Here is a 26,743-nt window from a genome sequence, read left to right as displayed (position 1 = left end):
GGTTTCTGATTTTCTTTGATCATTTTGATACAGAACATCAGCAGCTTATTAAAACACCAGCATTTTCTTTCCAGGGACAAATCTGCATTGCATTGCTATACTAGGCTCACCTTCAAACAACTGGAATGTTACAATGGATCATCAAGTACACAATAACAAGGCATTTTGATCTCAAATGCAGCTGTACTTTTATCTAAATTTATAGCAAAAGGCTGAATGCGCCCCATCTCATCTGATCTCAGAAGCTAAGCAGGGTCAACCCTGGTTAGCACTTGGATGGGAGACCGCCTGGGAATCAGGCTTCCTGCACTGAGCAGGGGGTTGGACTCGATGGTCTTGCAGGCCCTGTCCCTCCATATGGTTCTATGTCTATATACATTTTTATTTAATGCAAATCGTTTCTTTGAATAAATATAAAAATATTGGCAAAACATGAATTTGAAGAATTTGGATGATGCTAAGAAGAATCTCCTAAGACAAGAACCTGTGGACCAAATGTACCCTTAGAAGCAATGCTTTTTATGATGTCCACCTGATTTAGTCAACTTTTGGAACAAGAGCAGCTGGTGTGATTTAATGTTTGAAGTACAAGGCATATGGAATTGGGCAGCCTGGACTCATGGTCAGTTAGTCATTGAACAACATGGTCCATTTCTCAGAGACCTCAATCGCTCCTGAGGAGGGCCCTCCCCAGATACTGCAGTTGAGTTGGTGTGCAAACTGCCAAGCTATAGGCCCCTTTGGAGATGCAGTGCTTGCACAGCATTCACTCTTGGCTAACGGCAGTCAGAATTTGCACTGAACATCTCCATGTGAACAGCGCTCACTGATGAGCGCCCTTGTCTCCTTCGCCCCACTTCTGCATTTATGACGTGGGAGTAATACTACCTAACCTACCAAGCAAGATATTTTGAGGTCAAGTGCTTCTAGCTGGGTGATGTGCTCAACCAGAAGCATAGTGTGGGAACATCCACATGAAAGACCAGGATGGTTTTCTTTGGGACACGGTAGCCCCTGTTGGAGGTGTCTAGAACGAGTGTCTGATGAACCAGCAGGGGCCACAGTAGGCTGAAGCATCCCACAGACTAAACTGTGTGGATCAGATGCTCAGCTGAAGCCATTTCCAAGTACATGTACATACTGGAGGCCATGAAATTCACCAGCCTTATGAGAGACAAACACCTCAGTGCAGAGCCCCGGTGCATGTGGGCTCCCCCACTTGCTTCAATGGAGAGGCCCGTTCCACCTGCGCAAGAAATTCCAATGCCCTTTCTAGCAAACGGGGTTATCAGCTGTGTTGATTCTCACTCCCTGCTGACCTTGCACAGGGTTCCCCTATAGTTAATGTTGGTCATTGAACTCAGCTAAGTATTACTTCACTACGTCGGACAACTTTGACAGTAAAAGTTGATTTTCGGAGAAAAATCAGCCATAAAGCCTCAAACATTGAAACCATGTAGATGTTTGGTCCCTGTATTCGAAAGCACTGGTGCATCTAGAAGAGATGGTTTTGTGCAGAATAATTAATAAATATTTTTTTTCAAAAGTGGTAAAAACATATCCAAAAAATTTTGTAAAATGTTTTGACATATCCCCACTTTTAATCACAATCCATCCTCTCCCCTACATGCAACAAAGCACCTGAACACTACCTTCCATAGGATAGCTAATTAGCTACACTTATAAAGATCCAGTCATTCTGCTCTGGCCATACACATTCCACTCATGTTCTAAGCATGAGTACATAAGGGAGAAGCTGTTTGGCTAGATCTGCGCAGGGATAGTGTGCTCAACCGTCCTATTAAAGATAATGGTTGGGTACTTTGCTGAAGATGTGGCTCTATATGCCCTGGCTGAAAATGGCCAAGGAAAAAAGAGGAGAGAAAAGGGCTCCATTAAGTTTTACGGGGATACTTTACATGAGACACAGCTGCATGTGGGAGCGGAGATGGATCCTGTCCAGGGGGCTGAACTTGATGTTGTCCACATTTAAAAACTGCAGTTTGACTAAGAATAAGCTCTTAGAATAAAATCTGTATGTCATATACAAAAAGGGCCTAAATTGGAAACATGTGCTTGCCTTTCATGGAAATTCAATTTAACTGCTAAGAAAGGCCAAACGCAGGTTTTGTTTTGCGAAATGGACTTAATGGCAATAACCTGGTCTTCTGAAATCAGTGTCAAAACTCCCATTAATTTCAACGGGATCATGACATCAAACTTAAATTTCCATTGTGGAATAAAGGAAGGCACAATCTAGTCAGAGTTAAGCACATTTGAGTCCCACTGATATCAGTGGAAGAGTTAAGCACGTGCTTACGTTTCTTCCTGAGATCAATGTGACTTAAAAGTACTTAACTTTGACTAGATTGTGCTTAGAATTTATTGACAAATTGCAAATGCATTTTTAAGAACAACAACATGCACTTGATGAAATAATGAAAAGAATCTTCTATTAAAAAATATATGTAGAATTTCTACCGGTGGGGGGGATAGTACTTGTCCATAACCAGACGAGTGCAAAATATCATGAAGGAACTGAAGGGTGATATTCAGAGGTTTCAAGCAATGACCTGACTGATCACCCTTGGTCAGGGATTGGAAATTTTACTGCACATTTCTGTAAAAGATTATAATCCAGAAAGCTAGAAAAATGTGGATTATTTACCACCACAATGCAGCTGTTGAACTCACCACTGCAACATTTAGTACAGTACAGTATAAGATATTGTAATAACAGCTCGCATTCACAACAAATACTGCATGGATATTGCACATCAATGGATGTGGCTTTTTTCCCCAAACAAGATGAGAGAATGTTAACTATATCCTATATATCTTTATATATTATATTACTTTATTTTTCCAGTTACATATAAATTTAAATATTAAATATCCAGTATTAAATCAAGGAAAATTGCACAAATATAGGGTCTGATCCTGTAAGTCACTCATGCACACGCACACACATGCACGCACGCACGCAAGCCATGATTTTAAATTGGGGGGAAAATCTCATTCTTATAGTTAAAAGATTGCACGATCGAGCCACTCCTTGTTTAAAAATAGCTCTAAAACTAACATTCATTTGTTACCGTGGGACTTTTGAAATAGCTGGCTGAAAGCTAAGCTATAAAAAGAATTGGGGGACTATTTCAAGTTTGTTTCTTTTCTGAAATGGAGAAGCTATGAAAATAAGTTGCACCGGCAAAGTAGGAAAATACAGTCCAAACCTACTTAAAGAGAGAAGTTTGAAAGGAAATTTTGTTCACTCCTGGAATGGACAACATGGGTTTAAACAGCTGGAACTCCAGCAAGGAAAGTGGATATTGTCTGCAGTTGATTTCTGAATGGATCATGGCCAGAGTGGATAAACAGACAGTGAACCAAAGCACATATTGCACTACTTACATTACCAGTGCTACTTTGGAATGAAGGGCGGGTTGTACAATGAATTGAATAAGTCGGGTACAGTTATGATGGCAGCACTCCTCAAATTTGTTTATGAAAACAAACAGAGGAGCAAGTCATAGACAAGTCTCACGATCCACACCTTTCCCTGAGTCAGCTTTCTTCTCTCTTCGGCTTTCAGTGCTAGGATGGGGAAGAAGAAGAAGAAGAAGAAGAAGTAGTCTTGCTGTTGCATACCACAACCCATCAGTTTTCCTTTTAAAAAGGAGGGGATCCATCTGTCAAGTAATACTATTTGTCTTAGCTTTTCATGCTGCAATTTGTACAGTTTGGGAAGCAAAAGCGGAAATGCCACTGCTATGTATGTATGTATGGTTATGAAGAACATCGGGAAACATCATAGATAAAGAGGAAGGCAAAGAAGATAACTTAAAAATATAACAAAATGCAAAATTGACTGACATACGAATCTATCAGCATGCAAGCAAAACAAAGGTCACTGCATTGGTTAAAATGGTACGATTTCCTTTGCAAATAACTGGTCACATTTAATGCCAGCATTTTAAGTTGCACAAACAAGAAGTTGAAAAATTCCTTGTTTATAATCCGCACATTCTCCCCTTCCTACTGAAGCCATTAGCATACCCACACAACGTTTTGGCTGAGCTGGACGGCACACGTTATTAAACTCAACATGCTTAGGCTGCATCTGCACTAGTGCTTCTCTTTTATTTTCCTCCTTTGTTCCCATCAGTTACCTCTGTTGCTCATCATCAGTTTACAGACTCCACCGCAGAGTGCAGTGCAAAAATTACTTGTCAGGGCTCCTGAGTCAAAGGGTAGGCCCAGATGCCCACGTCCAAGCAGATCCGCTGTGCAGCAGGGCTCCAGCCTGCTGCTCCTGATAAGCAGCTCGTCCACTCAGGCTTCCTTCACTCACAACATGCCAGCTGCTTCTGAATGGTGCAAGTCCATGCTCCAGGGGAGCATGTGTGAATAAAACCACAGGGGTGGGGATAATCACTTGGGCCTTTCCCACCCAGTTAGCACCATCTCCTGTAAGGGAAGGTGCCAATCAGGCAAGGATAGTTTACATTATCATCCCTACCTACCTGGTTGCTTTAGTCACACATTCTCAAGGGAGCGCGTCATGGACAGAACACTGTGTGTGTGTGTGTGTGTAGGGGTGCTCAGTTTCACTCCTATGGGGGTGGGAGATTAAGAGTTAGCAGAGTCCTTTGGTTAGGAGTGAAATGAACTAGACCAGGGGTCCCCAACCGCTGGGCCGCAGACTGGTCCCGGCTTGTGGCTTGTCAGCAAGCAGGCCGCAGGGGTGTGTGAGACCCCCTCACCTTAGGTTCGTAGGGGTCCGCAGTGGGGGGGAGGCGATCTGTCCCTCACCCCCCGAATCCTTGCTGGCCCTGGCCGGCTGTGCTCTGCGGCGAGTCCATGGAGCTGCCGGCTGGCTCTGGCCGCTGGCAGACTCCCGGCCGCTGGGATGCAAATGGCGTCCGCATAGCGTCCCTGTTCTACAAATAATAGGCTATGTAAATCTTTACGTAGCCGATTACTGAAAAGAATAGGGATGCAAATAGCGGAAGTCCGCCAGCGGAAACCCTCCCCCCCGGTCCATGGAAAAATTGGACCGGTCCCTGGCGCCAAAAAGGTTGGGGACCGCTGAACTAGACCACAGCTCCTTTGCTTGCTGTGTGAAATGGCTGATAGACCCGTGGCTGTAGGTTCATAGGGGACTGAACGGGGGAAGAGAGGATGCAGGGTGTCCCATTCCAGGAGTGATAACCTTCTGCGTGCAGAAGAACATTTCTGGATCCAACCCCATCTCTGGATCTAACCCATTGTATTATTGGTAATTCATAGCTAAAAGCCCACTGATAATAAAATTCTGTGGGAAAATGTTCAGTCTTCTATTAACAACGTATTTTGCTGGTGCCCTTTTGCAACTACAATGGGTATTAGCTAGGACCAGATCGTAACTGCTCATTTTACTTTACTGCTAGGAGTGCAAAGGAATGTGGTCTCCAAGATTTGCCTCTCTGTGCTAGGGATCATTTTTGCCATAACTCCCTTTGCTTATATGTACAAGCCCAGCCTGTTGCATCTCAATATGGCAAGCCATAACGTAGGCTGTGCAAAGAAGTCCATTTGACCCTCTCTCTGCCACTGGCAGTACAAGTACCTTTACATGTCAGGGATAACAATAGTTGCCACTGCACTCTTAGAGCGCAGGTATTAGCATAATATGTACAGAATGCAATTTCCCTTTTATGTTTCAATTTGGGGCATAATTTCTTACAGTCACTCTCCCTTGGGAGAGGATGGTCAATTCCCAGCTCTCAACAGTAACATCTACTCCTTCTGCAAGTCCAGATTGGCTCAAGTACAGCCTTGCTTCACCTCTTCCTACCTGTGCAGACTGTTCCATTGTTGTTGTTTTCAAGCACATGTTTTATGTGCTGCACCCACTTAAAATGTGAGGAAGGGGGGAAAAGTAAACCATAAAGCCATTTTCTCGCTTAGGGTTGACAGCAAATTATTGTTATTTAATAAGGAGCCTATTAGAAAGCCACCCAAGGGATCTTTGAATCATTGCCCTGGTTCAGACGTCCAGAAGCCAAGAGCAGCTCTGAAGCAGTGGGATAGAAGAGCAGCATCAGCCCTCTGCTCTCCGGCTGCCACCTCTGCACAATGGGCAGTTGTACAGAGGACCAGTTTGTGTGATTCAGCCTTGCCCAACCTTGGGCCCCTTGCTGAACAAGAACTCCAACCATCCCTGGCCATTATGGCCAATGACTGGGGAGATGGGAGGTGTAGTCCAGTGTCATCTGGGGACTCAGAGTTGGGAAAGGCTGGCTCTAATTCTTCCCCTCTGATGGGAACTGAGGTCCCTGCCTTGCATGATAGAGGAGAGGGGCTTGCACTGCTCTCCCATTATGCTCTTGCAGCATCACTCCAGCTGAATGCATGAACTGGGCTGGCGTCTCTCCGATCATCTTGTTTATGCTGCTCAGGGAGAGGAAGAACACTGAAGAAGCAACATGCCATTTTGGGGTGACAAAACGCCAGGAGCCAAGCACAGTTCCTTCACTAGCACATTTTCCTGGTACACTTGACATGGCAAGGACATTCTACATTCTAAATTTTGGCTGAAAAGAAGTGCACTTGGTTGATAGATTAAGATCTCAGAACAACCAATGCACACGTATTCAGAAAGCCTTCCAAATGAGCTTTTCATGCCATTCTAGTAAATTTTGTCTCCCCAAAATTTACACACAGTAATTCAGCTGGGTTTCCAAAAGACACCATTGAATCGCAATCAAGGCAGAGGTTTGGGGACAGGGTCTTACCTTTGGGGAACCATCTTCTAGAGAGATTAGGAAGGGGAGCTTATGGTAGAAATGTAATAATGGAACAATTTAGTAGAAAATAATGTTAATTCAAAATGAATGGCAATTGGGGGAAATAGCAGTTACACAAGATAGCATATGTGCTCAATTCAAGAGAACAAATAGAGATAGCTCAATAGAAATGAGCCTCCACTTTTACAGTTAAACAGTTTCAGACCGAAGGGGCTCACCAGTGTCCTCCCCACTGCTTGACACACATCACAGCATTCCACATCCATACACCTGTCCTGCATCCCCCTCCAGCCTTCCCTCTCACCCAGGTTCAGGCTACTTGGAGACATGGGAAGGGAAGATCAAGCCTCTTGCAAGTCCTATGCCAACCTTTCTGTGTGGAAGTAGCTACACTGGAATGAACCCTGCCCTTATCATTTTCTTGGTTCTTCTAAATAGGAATTTGGTGTGTGGTCAGTCATTTGATCAAGACTGTGTTCTGAAGGGGGTGGCAGAAATGTGCATGTGATCATTTTATTTTAACTGAGTGACTTTTGGCTCTGCCTCAACTGTTACCTAGCGGCAAGCTACCTGAACTGTTCCCAGCCCAGCTGGTCGTTATAGGCACTGTACCCTTAAGAACTGGTACTGGAGTTTTCTTTTTTCCTCTTCCCTCCTAATCCCCCTTTCCTTTTCCTTTTGTGTTGTGTTTTTTAGATTACAGGTCTGTGGGCAGAGAATGTCACACGTGTGTGTGTGTTTAATTGATCTGTAAGCAGTTCTGGGAGCCTTTTTGGCTGAAGAGCCAAAAATAAATGAATAAATTAATCATGTGAGTTGAAAATATTAACTCCTATTCTTACCCATCAAATTAGGATGGAACAGATAACAGATAATTTCCAGCTGACATGAAGACCTAGCTTAAGCCTTATATCATAGCTCAACCTGGAAGCCTGTGGCTTCCCCCTTCACTGCCAACCTTCCTATTTCCAATAGCCTAGGTGAGCCTTGAAAAGGGTGTGATGCCAGCATAGATACAGCAGACCCACCATAATGAATGAAGAAGAGGGTGGTGCTGTCTGGCCACCTTGAGAAAAACACACAGAGTGACCCGGTTTGCACATATTGGCGGCAAATCGTGAGGTTAATTAACCCACGATTTCCTGCGATATGTGCTGGGTGCGTTCCGCAGCTATTTTGAATACTGAACCCCGATTGGACCAATCAAGGGTTGCTACATGATGTCCAAACCCGGACACTATTGTTTAATTGTGGGTTAAACAATCCACAGTTAACCTACAAACAGTAATTAGGTTAACTGTGGGTTGTTTAACCCACAATTACCCTATAGTGTCCGGTTTCAGACGTCACATAGTAACCCCCGATCGGCCTGATCAGGGGATGTATATCCAAAAAAGGTGCGGGATGTACCCAGTACGTGCAGCAGCAAATTGTGGGTTAACACACAATTTATATCCTTTACATGCAAACAGACCCTTACAGACCAAGCCATATAATATCATTAGTGCAAAACTGCATGCTAGTAATCATCATTATTTATAAAGCGCCTCAAACATTAGCTATAATTATGTTAAAAAGAGCAAGCCCTTCCTGCAGACTTACATTCTAAAGAAAGACCGAAGCATTAGGGAAGGGGAAGGGACAGAATGGAGAACAGCCTTGAGAAGCGCGTGAGATCTTCCTCCGGCTGCTGTTTGGTTTTTTACATGCCAGCACACTAGTACAGTTGCTTCCATAGGGAAGCATATGTGAGTGAGAGGCACGAGAGGCTTCCCACGGATATACTGACTCTAGTGACGATTCCTGCTAGGCCAAATGGATGAGCAGGATCTGTGTGGCTGGTGCAGCAACTTGTGGTGCAAAACCCAGAAACATCGGCACCACACACCTGGGTAGCGGGTGCCTCTCATGTCCTACATGAGGGCTCCTCTGTGTGCTCTTCAGTATGATTGTGTCTGGGAAATCACTCTTTCTAACAGAAAACTCCAGCACTGAGTGTTGGCCGGATTGTTGCCAAAATGGGGCCACTGAGGATTAAGAGGGAGCTACCAGCATGCTTAGGGGAACTCTAAAATTGGGAAAGTACCAAAAAAACCCTTCGGGGGGGGACTTATGGAGACAACCTCCCCCCTCTCCACACACACACTGAGGACTGAGTATGCTCAGTAGCCGCAGAATGTTGACTGTGAACAAAAAACTGGGGTGGGAATGAAATGGCCTTCTGGAGCTCCTTAGAGCTTACACCACCCGGGAAGAAGGCACAGCTGGCTGGGAGGGGACCCAGGAGCGCTCTTGCAAGGAGGTGAGGGTACACTGCAATCTTTTGTTGCAGGTTCTACTTGCGGATCCCAACCAGCTGTTCCTCTAATGCTCACAGCCCTTTCCGCCACAGTGTTTAAGATTAGGGATGATGTTGATGGATGTGGAGGAGCAAGATGTCAGACCTGTGCAGGTAGCCTTGTAAACCACCTTCTCAGATATTAGGATTCTAGAGGCCGTGTTGCTACAGCAGCTCTGTAATATGCTGGTGAGCTTGTATAAACATGCGCTTCCCTCTGATGCACTGATGCTGCTGTGTGATTACACCGTTGGGTCCCCACCCTACCCCACCCCACCAAAATGGATTGGAGGTGTTCACAAATTCCTGATTGTTTGAGTTCGAATAAATATACTAGCAGGTCAGCATTTTTTATTTTTTGCATAATAAAGCAAATACTTTGTTGGCAACTAATTATTACTGAAGTACATGGTATATATAGGAAATTTAAAAAAAACCTTTTAGAAGGAAAGCTGGACTCCTTATCCTTGTCCTTGGTATTTTCTGATGATATCAACAGTGTCTTCCACACAGCTGTTTTTGCCATTTCATCAGAGATATTTATTACAGAAGGGTCATCTCTAGAATGAAATGAGCACACCGAGACACAATCAACCTTTGTTACCCTGCGCTATCAATGGCTTAAGAGAAATACTTCAATCTACTTTAAAGTATCCATATGGAGTATAACCAAGATGTTTAGTATTAGGATAATGTAGGAGTTCAACTGGTAGACATCAGACATCTTGGGGAACGGCCACAGGTCAGTGGCAGAGCCCCTGCTGTGCATGCGGAAGATCCCAGGTTCAATCCCCAGCTTCTCTAGGGCTAGGGAGGGATCCTGCACGAAACCCTGGAGAGGTGCTGCCGGTCAGTATAGGCCATACAGATGAACCAATGGTCTGACTCTGCATAAGGAAGTTCCCTATGTCAGTTACCTAGAAATTTGACCTAGAAATAATGTTGACACAGTGTGTTGGAGTCAGCTTCTTTTCTGCATGTCTGCTCAGAATGCTCCCACTGACAAAAAGGAGATCTTTGCTGATTCCTCTGTCCCTCTGCAGCCCCCAGCCCCACTCCCTCACTGTTACCAAGCAGACTGGGGCAGGGGGCAGCATAGGAGACTGCAGGGAGTGAGAACTGTCCAAGATTGCCTCTGCCTCCACTGTATCATAAGCCTCCCACAGACAGGAACCTTTGACCTGTAACGACAATCCATCAGTTTAAATGACACATAGCGACAACCCATCGGTTTAAAAACCGATGGGTTGTCATGCACGAGCAGGAGAGCGTGGGCATACTGCCTGCGGCGTGCCCACCTCTTCCACTTTTACTCAGCAATCCATGGGAGGCTCCTGCTGAGCGTGACGTCCAAACCCAGAACGCTGGGTTGCTTAGGGGCTATGGGGTTGTCATTGTTTATATGTATATTGGGTTAACTGCTGGGTTGTTTAGCCCCTAAAGCCACTCTCTCCTGCTTCTCCCTGACAATCCATCGATTTTTAAACGGAGTTGATGTTACATGTGAACAGCCCCTTTGTGTCCACAGGAGGCAGATTCTGGATCCAACCCATTCCAGAGGGCCTAGGCCCCTCTCCCCCAGAGCTGTGTTCAATAAATCAAGTGCAAACCCAAAGCTCCTGCACAAAAGAGATTCCCTATTTTCATTTCAGGGGAATGACCATCTACATATACACATCTCGTTTCATGTGTAACCTGCCATTTAAATAAATGGGGGAAGCCCTTGCAGGTGGTGCAGTATTGTGTTGTACTTTGGTGAACAGGGCCTAAATGGGTGGGGGATTTTTCTTTTCTTTTTATTTATTAGTACACATTTTGTGCTGGAACTTTTCCAAACACTGTTGCCCTGATCCAAGGAGGCTGCCATGTGCAACTGCATTGCTAGATATGATCCGTGTGCACAAACAGGTGAAAAACAAGCATAGTGATCCCCGTGTACAGTACTATACCTGGGCTGCATATGGTGATCCTAACACTAGATGGTATATGCACACTAATCTCCTGAGCCAAAACAGATGTGATGTGGGAGATCTGTGATCATTTTCCCAATTTTTTTTTTAAAACTTAAAAGCAACTGGAGGAATGCAATTAGATCTCAGATGTTTACCTATAGTGCCCTTCAAGTGGTAACTGGACTGTACCTTCCTCTTCCATTGCTAACATACTTTGTTCTTCCTAGGATAAAAGAATTCAGATATGAGAAGATGTGTTCTTGCTGCAATTGTTTCCATACAATTGCAGATTCAATCATCAAAAGGAAAACAAGGGCCATTTCTTCACTTCTTTTCTACCCAAATTGTTTACAGTAGTGTTTTTTTTTTTTAATGACATGCCATCCCTGTGATCTTTCCTACTAGCATCTCCTTTTTAAAAGAATAGCAGGTGGCAAAAATTAGGGAACTGTACTCAAGGGATAATTCCTCAAAGGAAATTCATTTTCACTGCAGAAAACAGCTGGAAGGAAGGAAGGAAGAAGAGAGAGAAAGAGAGACAGACGGACTTGTAAGGTTTCATTCATTTGGATGATGGCCACCAATTTGGATGGCTTTAAAAGGTGGTTAGACAAATTCCTGGAGGAGAAGGCTATCAATGGCTACTAGTCCTGATGGCTCTATGCTACCTCCAGTATCAGAGGCAGTGTGCCTGTGTATACCAGGTGCTGGGGGACATGGGTGGGAGGGTGCTGTTGCGCTCATGCCCTGCTTGTGGGCTCCTGGTCGACAGCTGGTTGGCCACTGAGTGAACAGAATGCTGGACTAGGTGGACCCTTGGTCTCATCCCACATGGCTCTTCTTCTTATGGATACAACCCACTGGGAAGTTGTGCTGTTGTGAAGTTCCTATTAATTTCAGTGGGGTGCACAGGTGTGCTTTGAGTGCACTGCTTTCTTGGTTTTAATTTTTGTGCCATCCTTCCTCCAAGGAGGTCAGGTCAGGCAACATGCTCCTGTTTACCACCTCCCCCAATTTTATCCTCACAACAACCCTGTGAGGTAGGTTAGACTGAGAGTATGTGACTGGCCCAAGGTCAGCATCATAGCTGAGTGGAGATTTGAACCTGTGTCACTTCTAACCACTACACTGGCTCTCCACACTTTGGTTGGGTTCAGACAATCGTGCTGGGGGAAGAGGCCATCGTGGCTTTCCTCCCTCCCACCAACATGCAGTAGAGGTTGTGGAGTGGGTATGATGCTACCCCCGTTGTGCCCCAAGCTGGGTTCAGAATACATGCCAATCCACACTGCATCACAGGGAATTATGCAAATGGCTGTCATGGTGGAGAAGCCATGATGGCTTCTTCCCCCAGCACGATCATCCAAACTCACCCAATAACTCTCAGCTGCTGTACCCTTTCAGCGCAGGTGATAAATATGTTCTTCTTTGGGCCGTCAGACACTAGGTCTTCAGAAAGACCATTGTGATTGGCGATTTGTTCCTGGCGTGGTTTGTTTTGTTCTGTTGTTTTCTTTTATGAATTCCTGCTGTGATTTAATAGATTTGTTTCGCTGCAGTGTTAACAACTTTTGTATTTTTGTTTTATGTTATATCTTATTGTTTTAATATTTTGTCATAAGCTGCTTCTGAATACATTTTAAAGAAAAGCAGGCTATATTACTTTCTTAAAAACACATACCAATTCTCAGTCCTGCCTCTCCCCCCATGCACTGGGCAGGCTATTTGCCTTTTTTTCTTTGCCTTTTAAAAAAATTATCCAAGTGGACAATCAGGTGGGAAAGACCCACACAGTATATTTATATTTATTATTTATTTATAATATTTCTATACAGCTTAATATATTGAAATTCCCAAGTGGTTTACATTCAAATACAATATGATAATATTAAAAAAAAGTTAAAACAATTAAAATCATTACATCCTCATAACAATAAAAAAAGGCGGTAACGGAGTCCCGCACAGGTCAGGGAAAGCCTATGTGAATAGGTGCATTTTCAAGAAGCATTTCAAATTGTCACCATTTCTTCCTCTCACATCACATGTGGGAGAGTGTTCCAAAGGGTTGGTGCCACCACTGAGAAGGCCCGCTTATGTATCATTACCTGGTGACATTCCATTGGCCAGGGAAGGACCAGTAAGGCCTCCGCGGAAGCTCTCAGGGGTCGTCTGGGTGTAAGGGAAGATGGTCAGCTAGGTATCTTGCCCTGACTCGTTTAGGGCTTTATATATCAATGACAAAACCTTGAATATGGTTTGGTAGCTAATAGGCAGCCAGTTGTGGCATTCACAAAAGTGCAACAACGATGTGGACTAGCACCACTGGAAAGCAGCTCTCCAAAAAAGCTTGAAGGTGAGCAGCCTTCCCCAACCTGGTCCCCTCCAGTGTTTTGGACAAGAACTCTCAGCGTTCCTGACTACTGGCCATGCTGGCTGGGGCTGATGGGAGCTGAAGTCCAAGCATCTGGAGGGCACCAGGTTGGGGAAGGCTGTCTTAGAAGCTCTTATCATGGAAGCTGTGTCCCCACTCCATGTTTCAAGTGGCCACAGGCAGGTAATGGTTATTTACAACATGATGAAGCTGATCTGTATGAAAAAAGAGCCTCAAAACATTGGGTGGTGATCCAGACTAAGTTAGTTGCGCATGGGTCCCGTTTTAACTTAAGCCCCATTGATTTCCGTGAGAAGCAAGTGCAACTAACTTAGTATAGATCCAGCCTATTATGGTGAGAGACAGCTTGCAAAGGCACCACGGGAATACCATTTCGGGGTGGTGTGGGGGCAACAGCTCTAATGTGCATTAACATTATAATATGGACTAGTGGCAGAACTGAGACTAAATCCTGTTTCTTGCCTTGACATTTCAAGCCCATCACAGATGGGAATTTATCGTTGTACTAAAGAGCAAGTCATAGAATGAAAATCTTGGTCCAATCAAAATCAGCATTTTTAAAAAGATCTTGTCAACTTCATTTCTATCTGCACGCAGAGCCCATTTCTATTTTTAAAGACAGCATAATGGTGTCTTTTGAATTAAATTCCAGAGGATCCATGTCAGAATTTTTATTCCTAGTTAAATTTGTCATTTCCAGGCTTCACAGCTTCCCAGGATTTTGACAGCTGAGCAGGTTTAATAATAGCCTCAAATATTCAGCAGTGCCATCATATGTAAAAATAACCTCTCAAAAATACAGCAACTGAAAATAAAAGTAGATGCAAAAAAAGGTGTACATTCCTATTTTGTTTTATGTCACCATTCAGGTCTAGAAATTTAAAAAGCAAGTGACGCAAGAAAAACAGGCTTAAAAGCAAAGGATTCCTGTGACAATCATGAGAAACACCCTCTCTTACTTTTCTCACTTTGCATTATAAGAAACAGAATACATCACCTCTGAGCTGGGAATGGGTTCATACCAACAGCAGGCACAACTTTAACCATTTCCTTGGCACCAGGTAAATCCCTGCACATTGATAAGTGCTTATGCCGAACTCCCACATTTCTGATAGACCTGCCTTCCACTGCACACAGATTACTGGAGTCACTCACATCTTTATGCTCCTAGGAGGCGATTAACTATGGGTGGATTGTGCCCTTCATGAGTCAAATAATGTTTAGATCACAGCACTGATGCAGCTCCAATTGCTCCAAAGGGAGATACGTATTACATTCATGTGAAAAGTTAATAAAATATGCAATCAGCCAGTTCAAAGGCACCGGGATATATACCCGTAACACATGCAAAAATTCCCCTTGCTAGAATAGGCACATGTGTTTACAGAACAAATTTCCAAGTAAATCTGCTACTTGGAAGTATAATTATAATAAGCAAAATTTAGATAATTGTTGAACATTAGTTCACACAGAAAAGCTTAGGGTTTTCATTTTGCAAAGAAAGAAAGACCCAAATCTACCTCTTTTTCAGCATCTTCGAGTTTCTTTTTCTTGCTCTCTGGCATCAAATCATCCAGCCAGCTTAGCTCACGTTTGGTGAAAAAGAAGTCCATGAGTTTTCTGACAAACACCAATGCCAAGACCTAGTCAGAATATTTATAAGATGGTAAGAGATGGTTGACAGGTATTGAAGAGACATTTGTTCTTAAAAGGACTAATTCAAAGCCCACAGGCCTAATTCTGAAATAGTTTTGTAAAATTTATTGGTACTACACTTACATAACACCACTGAAGTTAATGTGTGCGTGTGCGTGCGCATGAGCGTGCATATGTGTGAGCGTAAAAGAAGGGATGGGTTTAGCAGTGTCTGTAATGACAAAAAGAAAGGACTCAGTCCTCAAATCACTTTCTAACATGAATGCACATGCATGAGGGTTGATCCTGAATGTTATGTCCACCAAATGAAAGCTTCTGAAGGCAAGTGGTGCTGGGGTTGAGACTCTCCATACAGTCAAGGAAGTCTGTGTGGTAAGTGGCATGTTAGGATCACTGTATTGAACCCTCACAGTGCTAAGGTGTTTCGCATGTAAGAAACAGCCATGAACAAGAGTAGATTGTTTCAACAGAATCCAGAGGAAGGAAATGATGGCGCCTAAGGTATGATTTGAGGACACGTGATGCAACCACCTTGCTGAAACTAAGCAGTTGTGAGTCTGGTGAGTACCTGATGGGAGACCACCTGGGAATCTTATATCCATTGCCTTGAGTTCCACAATGCAAGAAAGGTAGGATATAAATCTACTAGCTAACTGATTAACTAACTACATAAATCAGGGATAGGCATCTTGGTGTTCTCCAGATGCTTTGAACTACATCCCCCATAAGGCTCAGCTAGCATGGCCAACAGACAGGGATTATGGGAGCTGTAGGGCAAAACATCTGGAAGGCACCAGGTTGCCTAATTCTGAAAGATATAATACATATTCACACCTCGATCTATGATCCTTCTTCCCTTGAAAGAGATCTCTTGACTCTTATACCAAATGTGAAGTTAGCTAATTACAATTTTTCAGCGTTGAATTTAGTAAAAACGGATTGCAGTCCTCTAGGCTACAGAAATCAGATCCATACCATCATAGGAAACACAATGGCAGCTCTTGAAGCTTTGATAACCCACAGCAGCACAAGACAACTCAGCTGGATTACTGTGAAGAGATGGACCTTGCGAAGAGGAACATGTCTCAGGTAGATGAAGTCTGGCTGGTGTTTGGCAGGCATCCAGAATAACTTGATTCTATCAAAAAGCTAACAAAGGAAAAGCACATTTTCCAGCACTGAAATGGGGACACAGTCATTGCTGTAGAGGTCTACACAAGAAATATTTAAGAGAGCAAGGGTAACTGCCCTAACAAAGGCTATTGAAAATGCAAGGATAAAATTCAATCACAAGTAGTGTCAACTCTCAGCGATCGTCATTGCCCTTATCTTTAGGGAGGTTGTGCATATCCATGATTTTCCACTCCCCATGTAAAACCTCCATATTTTCTGTCATAGATTACAATAGACAGTAGATTTGGGAATGCTATTATCAGATCCACCAAGCGAAAACCAGAAAGAGAGAACTGTCTGGAGCACAACCGCTTCTTCTGCTTTTACCCCACAACCCATGACTGGCTCCTTTGTGGGATGTGCAGAGTGATGTGTGAGCCTGGACTGCTGGGTTGTTTAGGAGTGAAACACCCGGCCGCTAACCCATGGTTTGTTGTGCCTGCTCATGCACGAAAACCCATCAGTCTCTAAACTGAAGGGCTGTCGCTATGTACAAACAGGGCCTTACGTATAGCTTCACCTCCCTTGTCGTGATTTGGTTTGTAGACTCCTGAACCAATAAGCAGCTGGTGCACAGTGCTGGAGGGGCAGGCAGGATGACGGGCCTGGCTTTGTGCCACATGCAGATCATGGGCCCCTCTTTCCCCTGCCTAGGGACACGCCACAAATTCCTGCTGCCGGTGTGACTTATGGAACCCATGCTCAAGGTCGCCCTCCCATAATTAAGATAGTTAGCTTATGTTATGTTGATAGTGCCTTCTGTGTAAAATTTAATGATGTATAACACAAGCGATGATAAAGTGAAAGAGCCAAGAGAACCACAGGGAAAGAAATGTCTCACACACTCTACTTAACCTGAATTCCTTTGAGAGAAGAGGCACCCATATAAAGGAATACACCATAAAGGACTGGCATGGGAATAAACTGTAAAGAGGAGAAGGAAAAAGAAGAACTTGAGCCTCAGTTCACTGATAGCAACATGTCTGACAGATCAAATTCTCTCTCCCTGAAGCCATGGGGACCCTTCATGGGACCCTCTGGAACTGATCTGGGGGGCATACGGGAGAAAGGAGGAGGAGAGAAGTTCCCACTGCATGAGTGGAACTCCACTCATGTAATGTTGAACAATATTGGATTTATCCTTTTATGGGTATATATTATTTTGTATAGCAGTTTTACAAATTCTACATCACTTAACAGCCTTGTAAGGCAGATTAGGTTGGCGGAGTCTGGATTGCCTAAGGCCACCTACAGAACTCTGTGGATGAACAGAGATTTGAAGCTGAGATTCTACAATCAAACTTAATGCTCTATACACTGCACCATTCCTAGTTCCTAAACTGCAATAGATTTAGACTACCTAAAAATATATATTTCTTTCTTAGACAAATTTTCATCCTGCCTTTCCATCACATGGTGCTCAAGGTAGGTAAAAGCAATGTAATACAAAATACTGATCACAAGATGTGGTGATGGCCACCAACTTAGAGGGCTTAGAATGGGATTAGGCAAATGTATGGAGCATCAATGGCTACGTGCTCTCCCTGGTATCAGAGGCAGTAGCCTCAATATCAGTTTCTGGGGAACAGAAGCAAGAGGGGCTATTATGCTGAAGTCCTGCTTGTGGGCTTCCCTTGGGGCATCTGTGGGAACAGAATGTTGGATTAGATAGGACTTTGGTCTAAACCTGCACAGCTCTTATGTTCTTATTGACATTTTCCTTGGTTTTCCAAAGCATGAACCTACCTTAAGAACGCTGGTCAAAAAAACAGATGAGCCCATAAGGATAAATATCATGAGCCCTGTGACCCGTTGCTCACGGATGCCGAGGAATTTGGGCTGTTCTCCTGGAGCAGAACACTCTGACTCCAGCTTTAAGCTGTTCACGTGAGAAATGGAAAGGACAGTGGCGGCAACAAACCATGGCAGGCCCATGAGAGAGCACACTCCAAGCATGAGGGCCACCATCAGCAAGTCCAGGTGATAGCCACAGCCCTTCTGTTAAAACAAAAGTGACAAGAAACAAAGTTACAAGGACAGAAGGTGACACCTAGGTTGGGCATGCAGAAACATTTGAGCAGCAGGCATCCTGAATGAGAAGCTAGTTTGCTTGTGATAAGTGAAAAGGACACAAACAGTTTAGGCTATGTCTGTGTTGCAGGTTACCTTGGCTCTGGTGGTATAATTTTAATGGTTGGATGTTATCTTTGAAGTTTCCTTGTATTTTAAAAAAGTCATTTTTTCAATCCACAAATTCCTTGCAGGTATCGGAGCTCCAATGGGCATTCTGCTTGATAGGCTGTCCCATTCATTACAATGGACTTGTTTTCATTCCTGCTGGATGTGTGCAAGTTCTTCCATAGACCTGAAAGAGCTTGCTGGACCACTGTCCTTATCAGCATCGTTAATTCATTATGGGGATTTATGTCCTACCATATAATCAAATTCCCAGTTTTACAGAATAAACCAAATTGAAACCATAAAATGATACTTCCATTAGGAAGTTCCAATATGGAAAGACAGGAGTGGGCAACCCGTGGCCCTTCAGACTCTTGGACTACAAGTCCCATCATCCCTGACCATTGGCCATGCTGGTAGAGGCTGATGTGAATTGGAGTCCAACAACATCTGGAGGGTCATATGTTCCCTACATCAAAAAAAGAATAGTGTTGAAAGACCAGCGTCTAAACACATTGGGAATTCAATTGGTGCAGCTGTTTCTTTTTTGATTTTGGTTTCCAGTCTTACAGCTGTTTTTTTCTGATCCCTATTGGTACTGTTGCCATATGTTCCCTACCCCTGACAAACTCAGACCTGTTTCTATACAATGGGTTGTAGCCAGTGGTGTCTCTCTGACAGTGAAATCAATACCGTTGGCAGAAAAGGATTCTCCCTCCACCTGCAGCCCCCCCCCCATTCTGCTCTGAAGGGTTGAGGAAGCTCCGGAGCAGATTTGGGGGATGCAGAGGAGGCTAGAGAAAGTTCTGTTCTGAAAGTGCACTCACTTGATGTTGGATGTAGCCCAATAATATGATATGGAGTTTTGAAATGTCAGTGTAAATGTTTTTGTAGTATCTTGGATCAGCAACATCATATGCGCAGAGGGGCAATTATGAGAATGTGATATACAAATCAGAGACGGGGCTAGGCATGTCCTCGTCTAGGAGTTCATCCCTAACAGAATGTGCAATCCATACCTCTTCTAAACATCAGCCCTTGAGCTTGCTGAGTTCTCCAACATCAAAAGGGACAAAATTGCTGTAAGGGCAAGTATGCTGTGGATTTAAGCTTTCCTTGCATTCACACATAAGCCTGAGAAAAGTGACATATGGGAGACAAAGGAAACATGGCAACAGGTGATGATGCTACATCAGACCCGCAGGAAAAAAAAATGAATATGCAGTAAGGCAAGAGGGCAGCCAGGAAGACCATCTGACTCCCACATGCCACTGCTGAAAGAAAGAGAAAAAAAAACACCACGCACACATATACCACACATTCCAAAGCTTGGCAGCAGCTCCTTACATCTGTCAAGTTAACCACATGAAACACTATGGATTGACACAAGGAGCTTGACTGACAAAGAGGGCAAAAAACAAAAACACGGGGGGGGGGACATTCAAAGCAATCAAGACATTGCAGAGTAAAGAGGAGGCTGAAATTGCATTTGCAATGTGATTTAAAGGATTGCACTATTGTTTACTGACGAGTCAAAGCAGTTGAAAAATTTGTGCACAATCTTTTTGTCAGAAAAGTGATGGTACTTGTTTCAGTGGAAAAATTAACTGAATATGTGTATTTTTGGGACCAAGCCATTGTAAGGTTGTTACAGTTTTCCACTCTCCACTATAGGAGCAAAGGGTGGGAACGAAGTGAAAACAAAGGAAGATGAAATGCCTAGAACACCCAACAACTAGACAGAGGCAGGTGGCAAAACATCAGATAAAGACTAACACTTTTATTGTGGCAGGAGCATTCATAGGCAAGAGCCTAGTTCATCAGATCAATTTAATTTATCAGAAAAATGCTGATACTAGATTCTACAGTTAGGGTATGCTTACAAATTAGCCACTCACTTTGTGGCCTGTGATACATAAAAATAGTATCCAGGCAACCAGGTAGAACAGCTTTTATGAACTGGGAAAAGGGTGGCTTCTCTTTTTGTTTTAGGTTTCCAACATGCTACAAATGATGAGGGCTGGAGGCCAGTAATATTATTTTTAATGTTTTTTAAGGAGATCTGAAGGCTCTTTGAAAGAGAGATTGGTCCTTGTGGTCTGTACGCTCATTCCATGTTTGCCTTTCATAAACAGGTTTTGCAAGTTCTATCACATTCAAAAACCTTTTTTTTTTTAGCAGAGGTGATAGGTGAACAATATATCTGCACACTATGGGAAGCAATGTCATTGTCAAACTACCTTTAAATCTATTCATTTGTATCCCACCTAACCTTAATTTGAATCCAGTCTAACTTTGGGATGTGCTGATTAATAATTTCTATGGATATTTGTAAAGCTGAATTACTTTCCCAAAATTATGTACATAGGACGATACTATCTAGTATCAAAAATATTTCATAATGTGAATTAATTTACACCATGTGCTTTAATGAATTCATAGGACTCCTGCATGGACTGGTCCTCCCTTCATTTTAATGAAGGGCCAGCCATTTCATTTATTCATTTATTTTAAAAGCTTTATATCCAGTCTACTTCTTTGAGAGGGAACTCAAGGCAGCAAACAAACAATCAGTAATACTTGAAACCCAATTAATAAACAACAATAAGAACAGTTTGTAAAACCAGCTGTTAACCATAATGGCTAAAAAATAAATAAATACCCAACCACTACTGAAACCTTTAACCCAGTGTCTTTTTAAAGAACCATGCCTAACTATTTACATACTGCCTAAAACAGTACAGACAAATTTCTGTTGACAGAGCATTCCTCAAGAAGGGTATAACCATACAGAGAAAGCTTGTGGCTGCCCACCTAGTTCCATGGGGCTGGGGGATCTTAAGTAGTGCCTCAGATGATGAACAGAACATTTAGGGAAGAATGTATGGAAGATGGTCTTTAAGATACCCAGGTCTCAAGCTGTTTCTGACATGCATCGAACTACTTGAACCCCAAACCAGACTTTCCTGCATACACAATCTGCATTGAATTGGGGGGAAATGTGAAGGTATCTGTATTCTAAATGCCTTCAGAACAGATAGTCTGCATTTTTAAAAACATGTACTGAAGAAAACTCTGGAATAACCAGAAAAAATCTAAATAACTTTTGCAGTATTGCTACCTTACCTTTAGTTTATGTTCTTTTCGGTTTATAATAACAGCAGTAATCTGCTGATCCATAAATATCAGAATAGTACAAAGGAGAGCTGGAATTACAGCAGCTAGCACTGTCCACCAAGGATTGGGACCCAAAGGTGTGATAAACCAGCCACGGTCATCACTGGTGGGCTAAGAGAACAAGAGTAAATTTCAAAATATTAGGGTTTCTTAAATCATAATTTTGTAGAGTATTCGCAGAGACTTGCAGGATAATAGCAAAACAATCATCCCCCCCCCCCCCGACTGTTACAAGCAAAATATATAAGCTAAAGGCAAACACAAGAATGTCAGAGATGCTGCTTCAGGAATGTGCAAATATGCCAAATGGTAGCTAAAGCTGCAATCCTAAACATATTTACAAGGGAATAAGCCCCATTGAACATATGAGTAAACATATCTAGGATTCTATTGTTAGCGTTTCAAGTGCCTTGGAGGTCTAAGATGGAAACAACTGCACTTCTTAAACCAGTCCATATCCCATTTCAGCAACACCTTGCTCTATGACAGTTTATGTTTTCTGAATCATCCAGTTACATTTTTCTAAAATGTTATAGACAACAAGTAGTTCCATATTCATGAGATTTCAATCCATTTGAGAAGTAAATAACTACAGATTATTTGTTGCAGCAAATTTCACTTTTTGTGAAGTATAGTATGACTGGGTAAGGAATTACCTTGAAAGCATTTGGAACCTGAAGCTTTGGTGATGGAATCCCAAGGGCATAATCAACTAAAACCATGGACAGGATGGTGAGAAAGACGGCAAAGTCACTCACTACAGACCGAACCTGGAAATATTGAGCCAATCTTCAGTGACAATAAAGAGATATTAAAAAGAAAATCTTCCAGTGAGAGGAGATCTGCACACAGATTACCACTTCCATGAGCATAAGAGGCTACTGCACACCCAGTTTCTGCCAGCTCCAATGTGCTAATCTATTGATCCACACGCCCCTACAGAGACCCATTTGGGACAAGGGAAAGAAGGAAGGTGTCTCTTATTTCTCTGTATCCCTTACGAACCACATGCAACCAACAAGTTTAATGTTTGTGGCTGGTGTGCCATTTGGCCTGGAAATTAATTAGGGCTGCAACTAATCATTGTAATGATTAGTTTTCATCAATGAAAATGTTTATCTTTTCTTTTAAAAATCATGTTCCAAGTCACTTCAACTGGATGAACTGTATTAGATTGCATAACGATACCTAATTGCTATGATACAATTAAGTGAAGAACTGGATAGTTTAGGACTTTGCTAATGTTTTGAAGTATAAGAAAATAATGTCCCCAAGTGAGGAATGAGCCTTATGGCAATGCTGCAAAGAGCTCAGTCCAGTGCTGCTTATCAAGAATCGTGCACAGCATCATTTTCAGGGGGGCCTCACCATGAAGCAATGTGAAGTAGTTGCCATCACTGAAAGCCATTAAAAAGTGAGCACTGGTCCACAGCACAGAGAAGCATTTGGGCTTTTGACTTCAGGTGCAAAAATGGCCAAGGCAGAACCTCAGGGCTGGAGGCCAAATCCACTCCTCCTAGGGTCCCAATATAGCTCCCTTCCCTTTCCCCAACCACTGATCATGTGGTGGTTTCCTGGCTTTTGTGCATTTTTCCACATTCTAAAAGGCTGAAATGCTTCTTCTAAGGCTTAGTTCCTCGCAGTAAGAGTTTGAAGCTAAAATATGTGGGTATTTTGGCTCTGCCCCTTTTGCCTTCAGCCCAGCCCACCACTGGAATGCGGCCCCAGAGAGCTTCTCCAAAATGGAATCCAGTCCTCAGGCTAAAAGAGTTTCAACACCCCTGATCTAAGTCCACTTTGCTAATTTGGATTGTGTTTAAGAGCTTTTCATCCTCAATCATTACAGTTTATTATACACATTTCTTACATTTCTGACTGGACTGAACTGACTGCTTGATGTATTTTGCTGCAAATGACTTCCTGTTCCAATCTAAACAAGGAGTCAGGATAAAACATGGTTTCTCTCCTTCCTCACATTTCCATTCTCAAATATTAACATACTGAACTGCTATTAAATGTCTTAAAAATGCTACAAAACATTACAGGTGCACACCTGACTCTACTGATACCAATGGAAGTGTAGTTATTGACATCCATCAAGTCAGAATTAATTGCATCCTGTGCTTGCAATCAAGTGGTTTTGGTTTTAAAATATATTCAAGTTACCTTGGTTGGGAAATAACGACTGGTCTTGAACTGCTTCAATGTGGATGACATTGTAACTGTAGAAAAGAATAAGATGACTGACCAGAAGAGAACATCTGGGGCGTAAGGACCATGATGTCCACAGGCTTGTCCTACAAATGTCCCTTGCCACGCATTACATTCCTAACACGGAAAGTAAAGGCACATTTTATGCTCTAGCAACTGACCATATTTAAAGAGAAACAGAAGACTGGATTGTACATTCCATTATCACTAAGGACCTGATTGGCTTTCATTTTACCTATCCAAATCCTGACACTGAAGGCTCCTTCATAGATTTTTTTTTTTTTAAGGCACACACGTAAGAAGTTTAAAATGTACATGTAGCATGTGTTTGAAAACAGGTGTACCATATACAGGTACACTTGCCAGGGATCTAGGATTGGCTATGGCTCTCTGTTGAGTGTACATTCAGTGGCATACTAAAGTTTGTTGCTACATAATGTATGAAATGATCCCAAAACTTTACGTAAAGTATTGTGCCTTTCTATTCATCATGCTTGGAAGTGCTGAAAAAGAATAAAACTAACATCTATGTGCACATCCTAGACATAGAAGCAGTTATTAAGCCAACAATAACAAGGTTCCTACTCCACACCACCTTTCAGTATTTGTTTATTATAATACTTTTATTCTGCTTAATATATTAAAATCTCGAAGTGTTTATACATGCAACAACACATGCTTTGACACTAAATATATGCTACTTATGGAGGCTTGCACATGCAAGGTGTATTTGCACACTTAGATCTTTCCCTGTAATCTTGAACCACTGCACTCATTGGACCAGTTCAGACACGGAATTCTTGGCTTCCTAAACCATAGCCAGGAGATGAGAACACACACTCCATCCTTGTCCTGCCTCATGCCTCTTTCCCTCCTCAGTGCTTACATCCTGGCTTAATTAGAGCAGTTAGCTGTGACATCCAAAGCTAGCCAGGATCTTAAATCAACTTCAAACTGTGGCTTAAGACCTAGATGTAGAGGTATGCAACTGGGCTGGCAGAAACAGACTTCCTCATCCCCTCCTCTCCATGGCAGTTCCTCTAGCCCCTAAAATGCCACACATGCTCTATCAGGGGACAGAGATGAACGGTGTGAGCTGTGGTGTGTGTGTGGGTGAGGGATCCTTAAATATCAGGTGGAGGCAGAGCCCTTTCACCCATGGAAGGCAGATCCTGGATCCAACCCTTGGTTAATAAGTAGTCACTAAACCACAGTTCCTTGTTTTGGCCATAATGACTAACTGTGATTTAATTAAGTCAGGATGTGATCACCAAGGAAGGTAGGAGTGAGGAAGGACTGCACAGTCTCATCATTGTGTTCCCAGCCATTAAACTATGATTCAGTAAGCCATGAATTAAGCATCCAAACCGGGCCATTGTGGCTTACTTATGCCAGTTAGTGAATGCGATAATGCTCGGAACATTATAGAAAGGCCCAAAATGTAGATGTTTTGAATGCACCAACTCTGAACCTCAGAACTACAGAAAGGATCCAGTTAAAGCAGCTTCCAAATGGACTCTGAGATTTCTGGAAGGTTCTAGAGCATCGGTACTTAGGATCATAATCACAACTACCGAATAGTCATATAGGATAGGATCCCTGCTCCAATGCTAGGACTAGTGACAGTGCACTAGCATAAACCAACACTTGTGCTTGCTAGGGCAATGGAAAAAAGCAGCAATTTGTGTTGGTTTATGCTAGCAAAACATCATCAGCATTAGCACTGGGGCACAGTTGGATCCTACACATAAGGAGGTCTAACCAGTTCAGCAAAAGCAAGAACTATCAGGAATATCAACCACACCCCAAACATGTACTTCACTGTTGTTATTTTTCCAAATAATGCTTACTTTCTTAATAACTTTCTTATTACTTTCTTAATAACATTTTGTTGTTACTTGGTCCAGTACATCCATCCTCTCATTTTGCTAGCAAAATGTAAGATCTATTTATTTATAGTGATTTTTTTCCCGGTTTGTCTTTACATGCAACTAATCGAGGAATTTAGAGGAAACTAAACTTGGTTCGGAACTAAGTCTTATACAAACTAGCATATTCTGTTTACTTACATAAAAACTAGGCTTTGTGCAGGAATAGTGGGTGGCATTCACAGTTAAAATCCTAAAAACAGTTTCTCTGGATTAGTGCCAAGTAACTAGTTTTGAGATCATACCCCAGATCCCATGTTACGTAAAATGTCAGATTACAGGAATCTAAATAATCCCTGCTGGTTCGACAGTGCAGAGAAACAGTTTCCTTTGCCACAAGGTGGCAACAGATTCCACATGATTATACTGAAGCTAAAACAAGATTAATTGTAATGAGAGCTCTTTATGGTAAAATTTGGCAACACAGACAAACTAAATATTTGGGCACGGATCCAAAGGGGCTAGCACTGCATCCCACATCCACACTGGGGCTTTTCATGCCTCTCTTCCTATGGCAGCCTCTAAAAAGCTGGTTCTGAAGGCCAGAAGATCCTGCAGAACAGCAAAGGAAAAACCAGCTTCCTCCTCCTAGGCACACAGAAACGTTCTTGAGGTAATCAACTCACATACGCTGTCCTCTTTGGTATTTATTTCCATAAAGGACAGCAAGTGCTAAATTGTTCTCAATAAATGTTGTGAAAGACCATGGAATATATAATGTGACACACACAGAAACAAACCACACATAGGACTTGTCAGAAATTGTGCCCCAATCCATAGAAGCATGGGTGCCTTTGCACTTGGGATTCTCCCCTCCTTCTTCCAGTTGAACAGATGATTGGCAGAAAGGTGCCTAAACTACATTTTCCCTCATCAAAATGGGAAAGTTGAGGGGGTATGAGTATCTCTGAACTGACTCCCCCTTTGCACATACAAACTGGGCTTTTAGA

General features: G+C 42.8%; 1 protein-coding gene across 1 annotated transcript in view; it reads right to left on the bottom strand.

Moving 5' to 3' along the window:
- Nucleotides 1–3,443: 3,443 nt before the first annotated feature.
- SLC4A10 (solute carrier family 4 member 10) overlaps nt 3,444–26,743 on the bottom strand; it is a 146,999-nt gene continuing 123,699 nt past the window's right edge. The window contains exons 17-26 of the mRNA XM_084804563.1: nt 23,821–23,982; nt 22,311–22,424; nt 21,604–21,765; nt 18,046–18,297; nt 17,155–17,223; nt 16,102–16,275; nt 14,991–15,113; nt 11,234–11,301; nt 9,564–9,686; nt 3,444–3,594 (exon numbers count right to left, since the gene is read on the bottom strand). Of these exons, the coding sequence (XP_084660689.1) occupies nt 3,528–3,594; nt 9,564–9,686; nt 11,234–11,301; nt 14,991–15,113; nt 16,102–16,275; nt 17,155–17,223; nt 18,046–18,297; nt 21,604–21,765; nt 22,311–22,424; nt 23,821–23,982 (1,314 nt within the window). The 3' untranslated portion in view covers nt 3,444–3,527. The remainder of the gene's footprint in view (nt 3,595–9,563; nt 9,687–11,233; nt 11,302–14,990; nt 15,114–16,101; nt 16,276–17,154; nt 17,224–18,045; nt 18,298–21,603; nt 21,766–22,310; nt 22,425–23,820; nt 23,983–26,743) is intronic.

The sequence above is a fragment of the Heloderma suspectum genome, chromosome 1 (assembly GCF_057233095.1).
Source record: "Heloderma suspectum isolate Gila_16-S chromosome 1, 16-S_ref, whole genome shotgun sequence".
NCBI classification, from domain to species: Eukaryota; Metazoa; Chordata; class Lepidosauria; order Squamata; family Helodermatidae; genus Heloderma; species Heloderma suspectum.
Note: the sequence above shows the minus strand (reverse complement) of the source record. Positions and strands in the feature narration are given on the sequence as shown.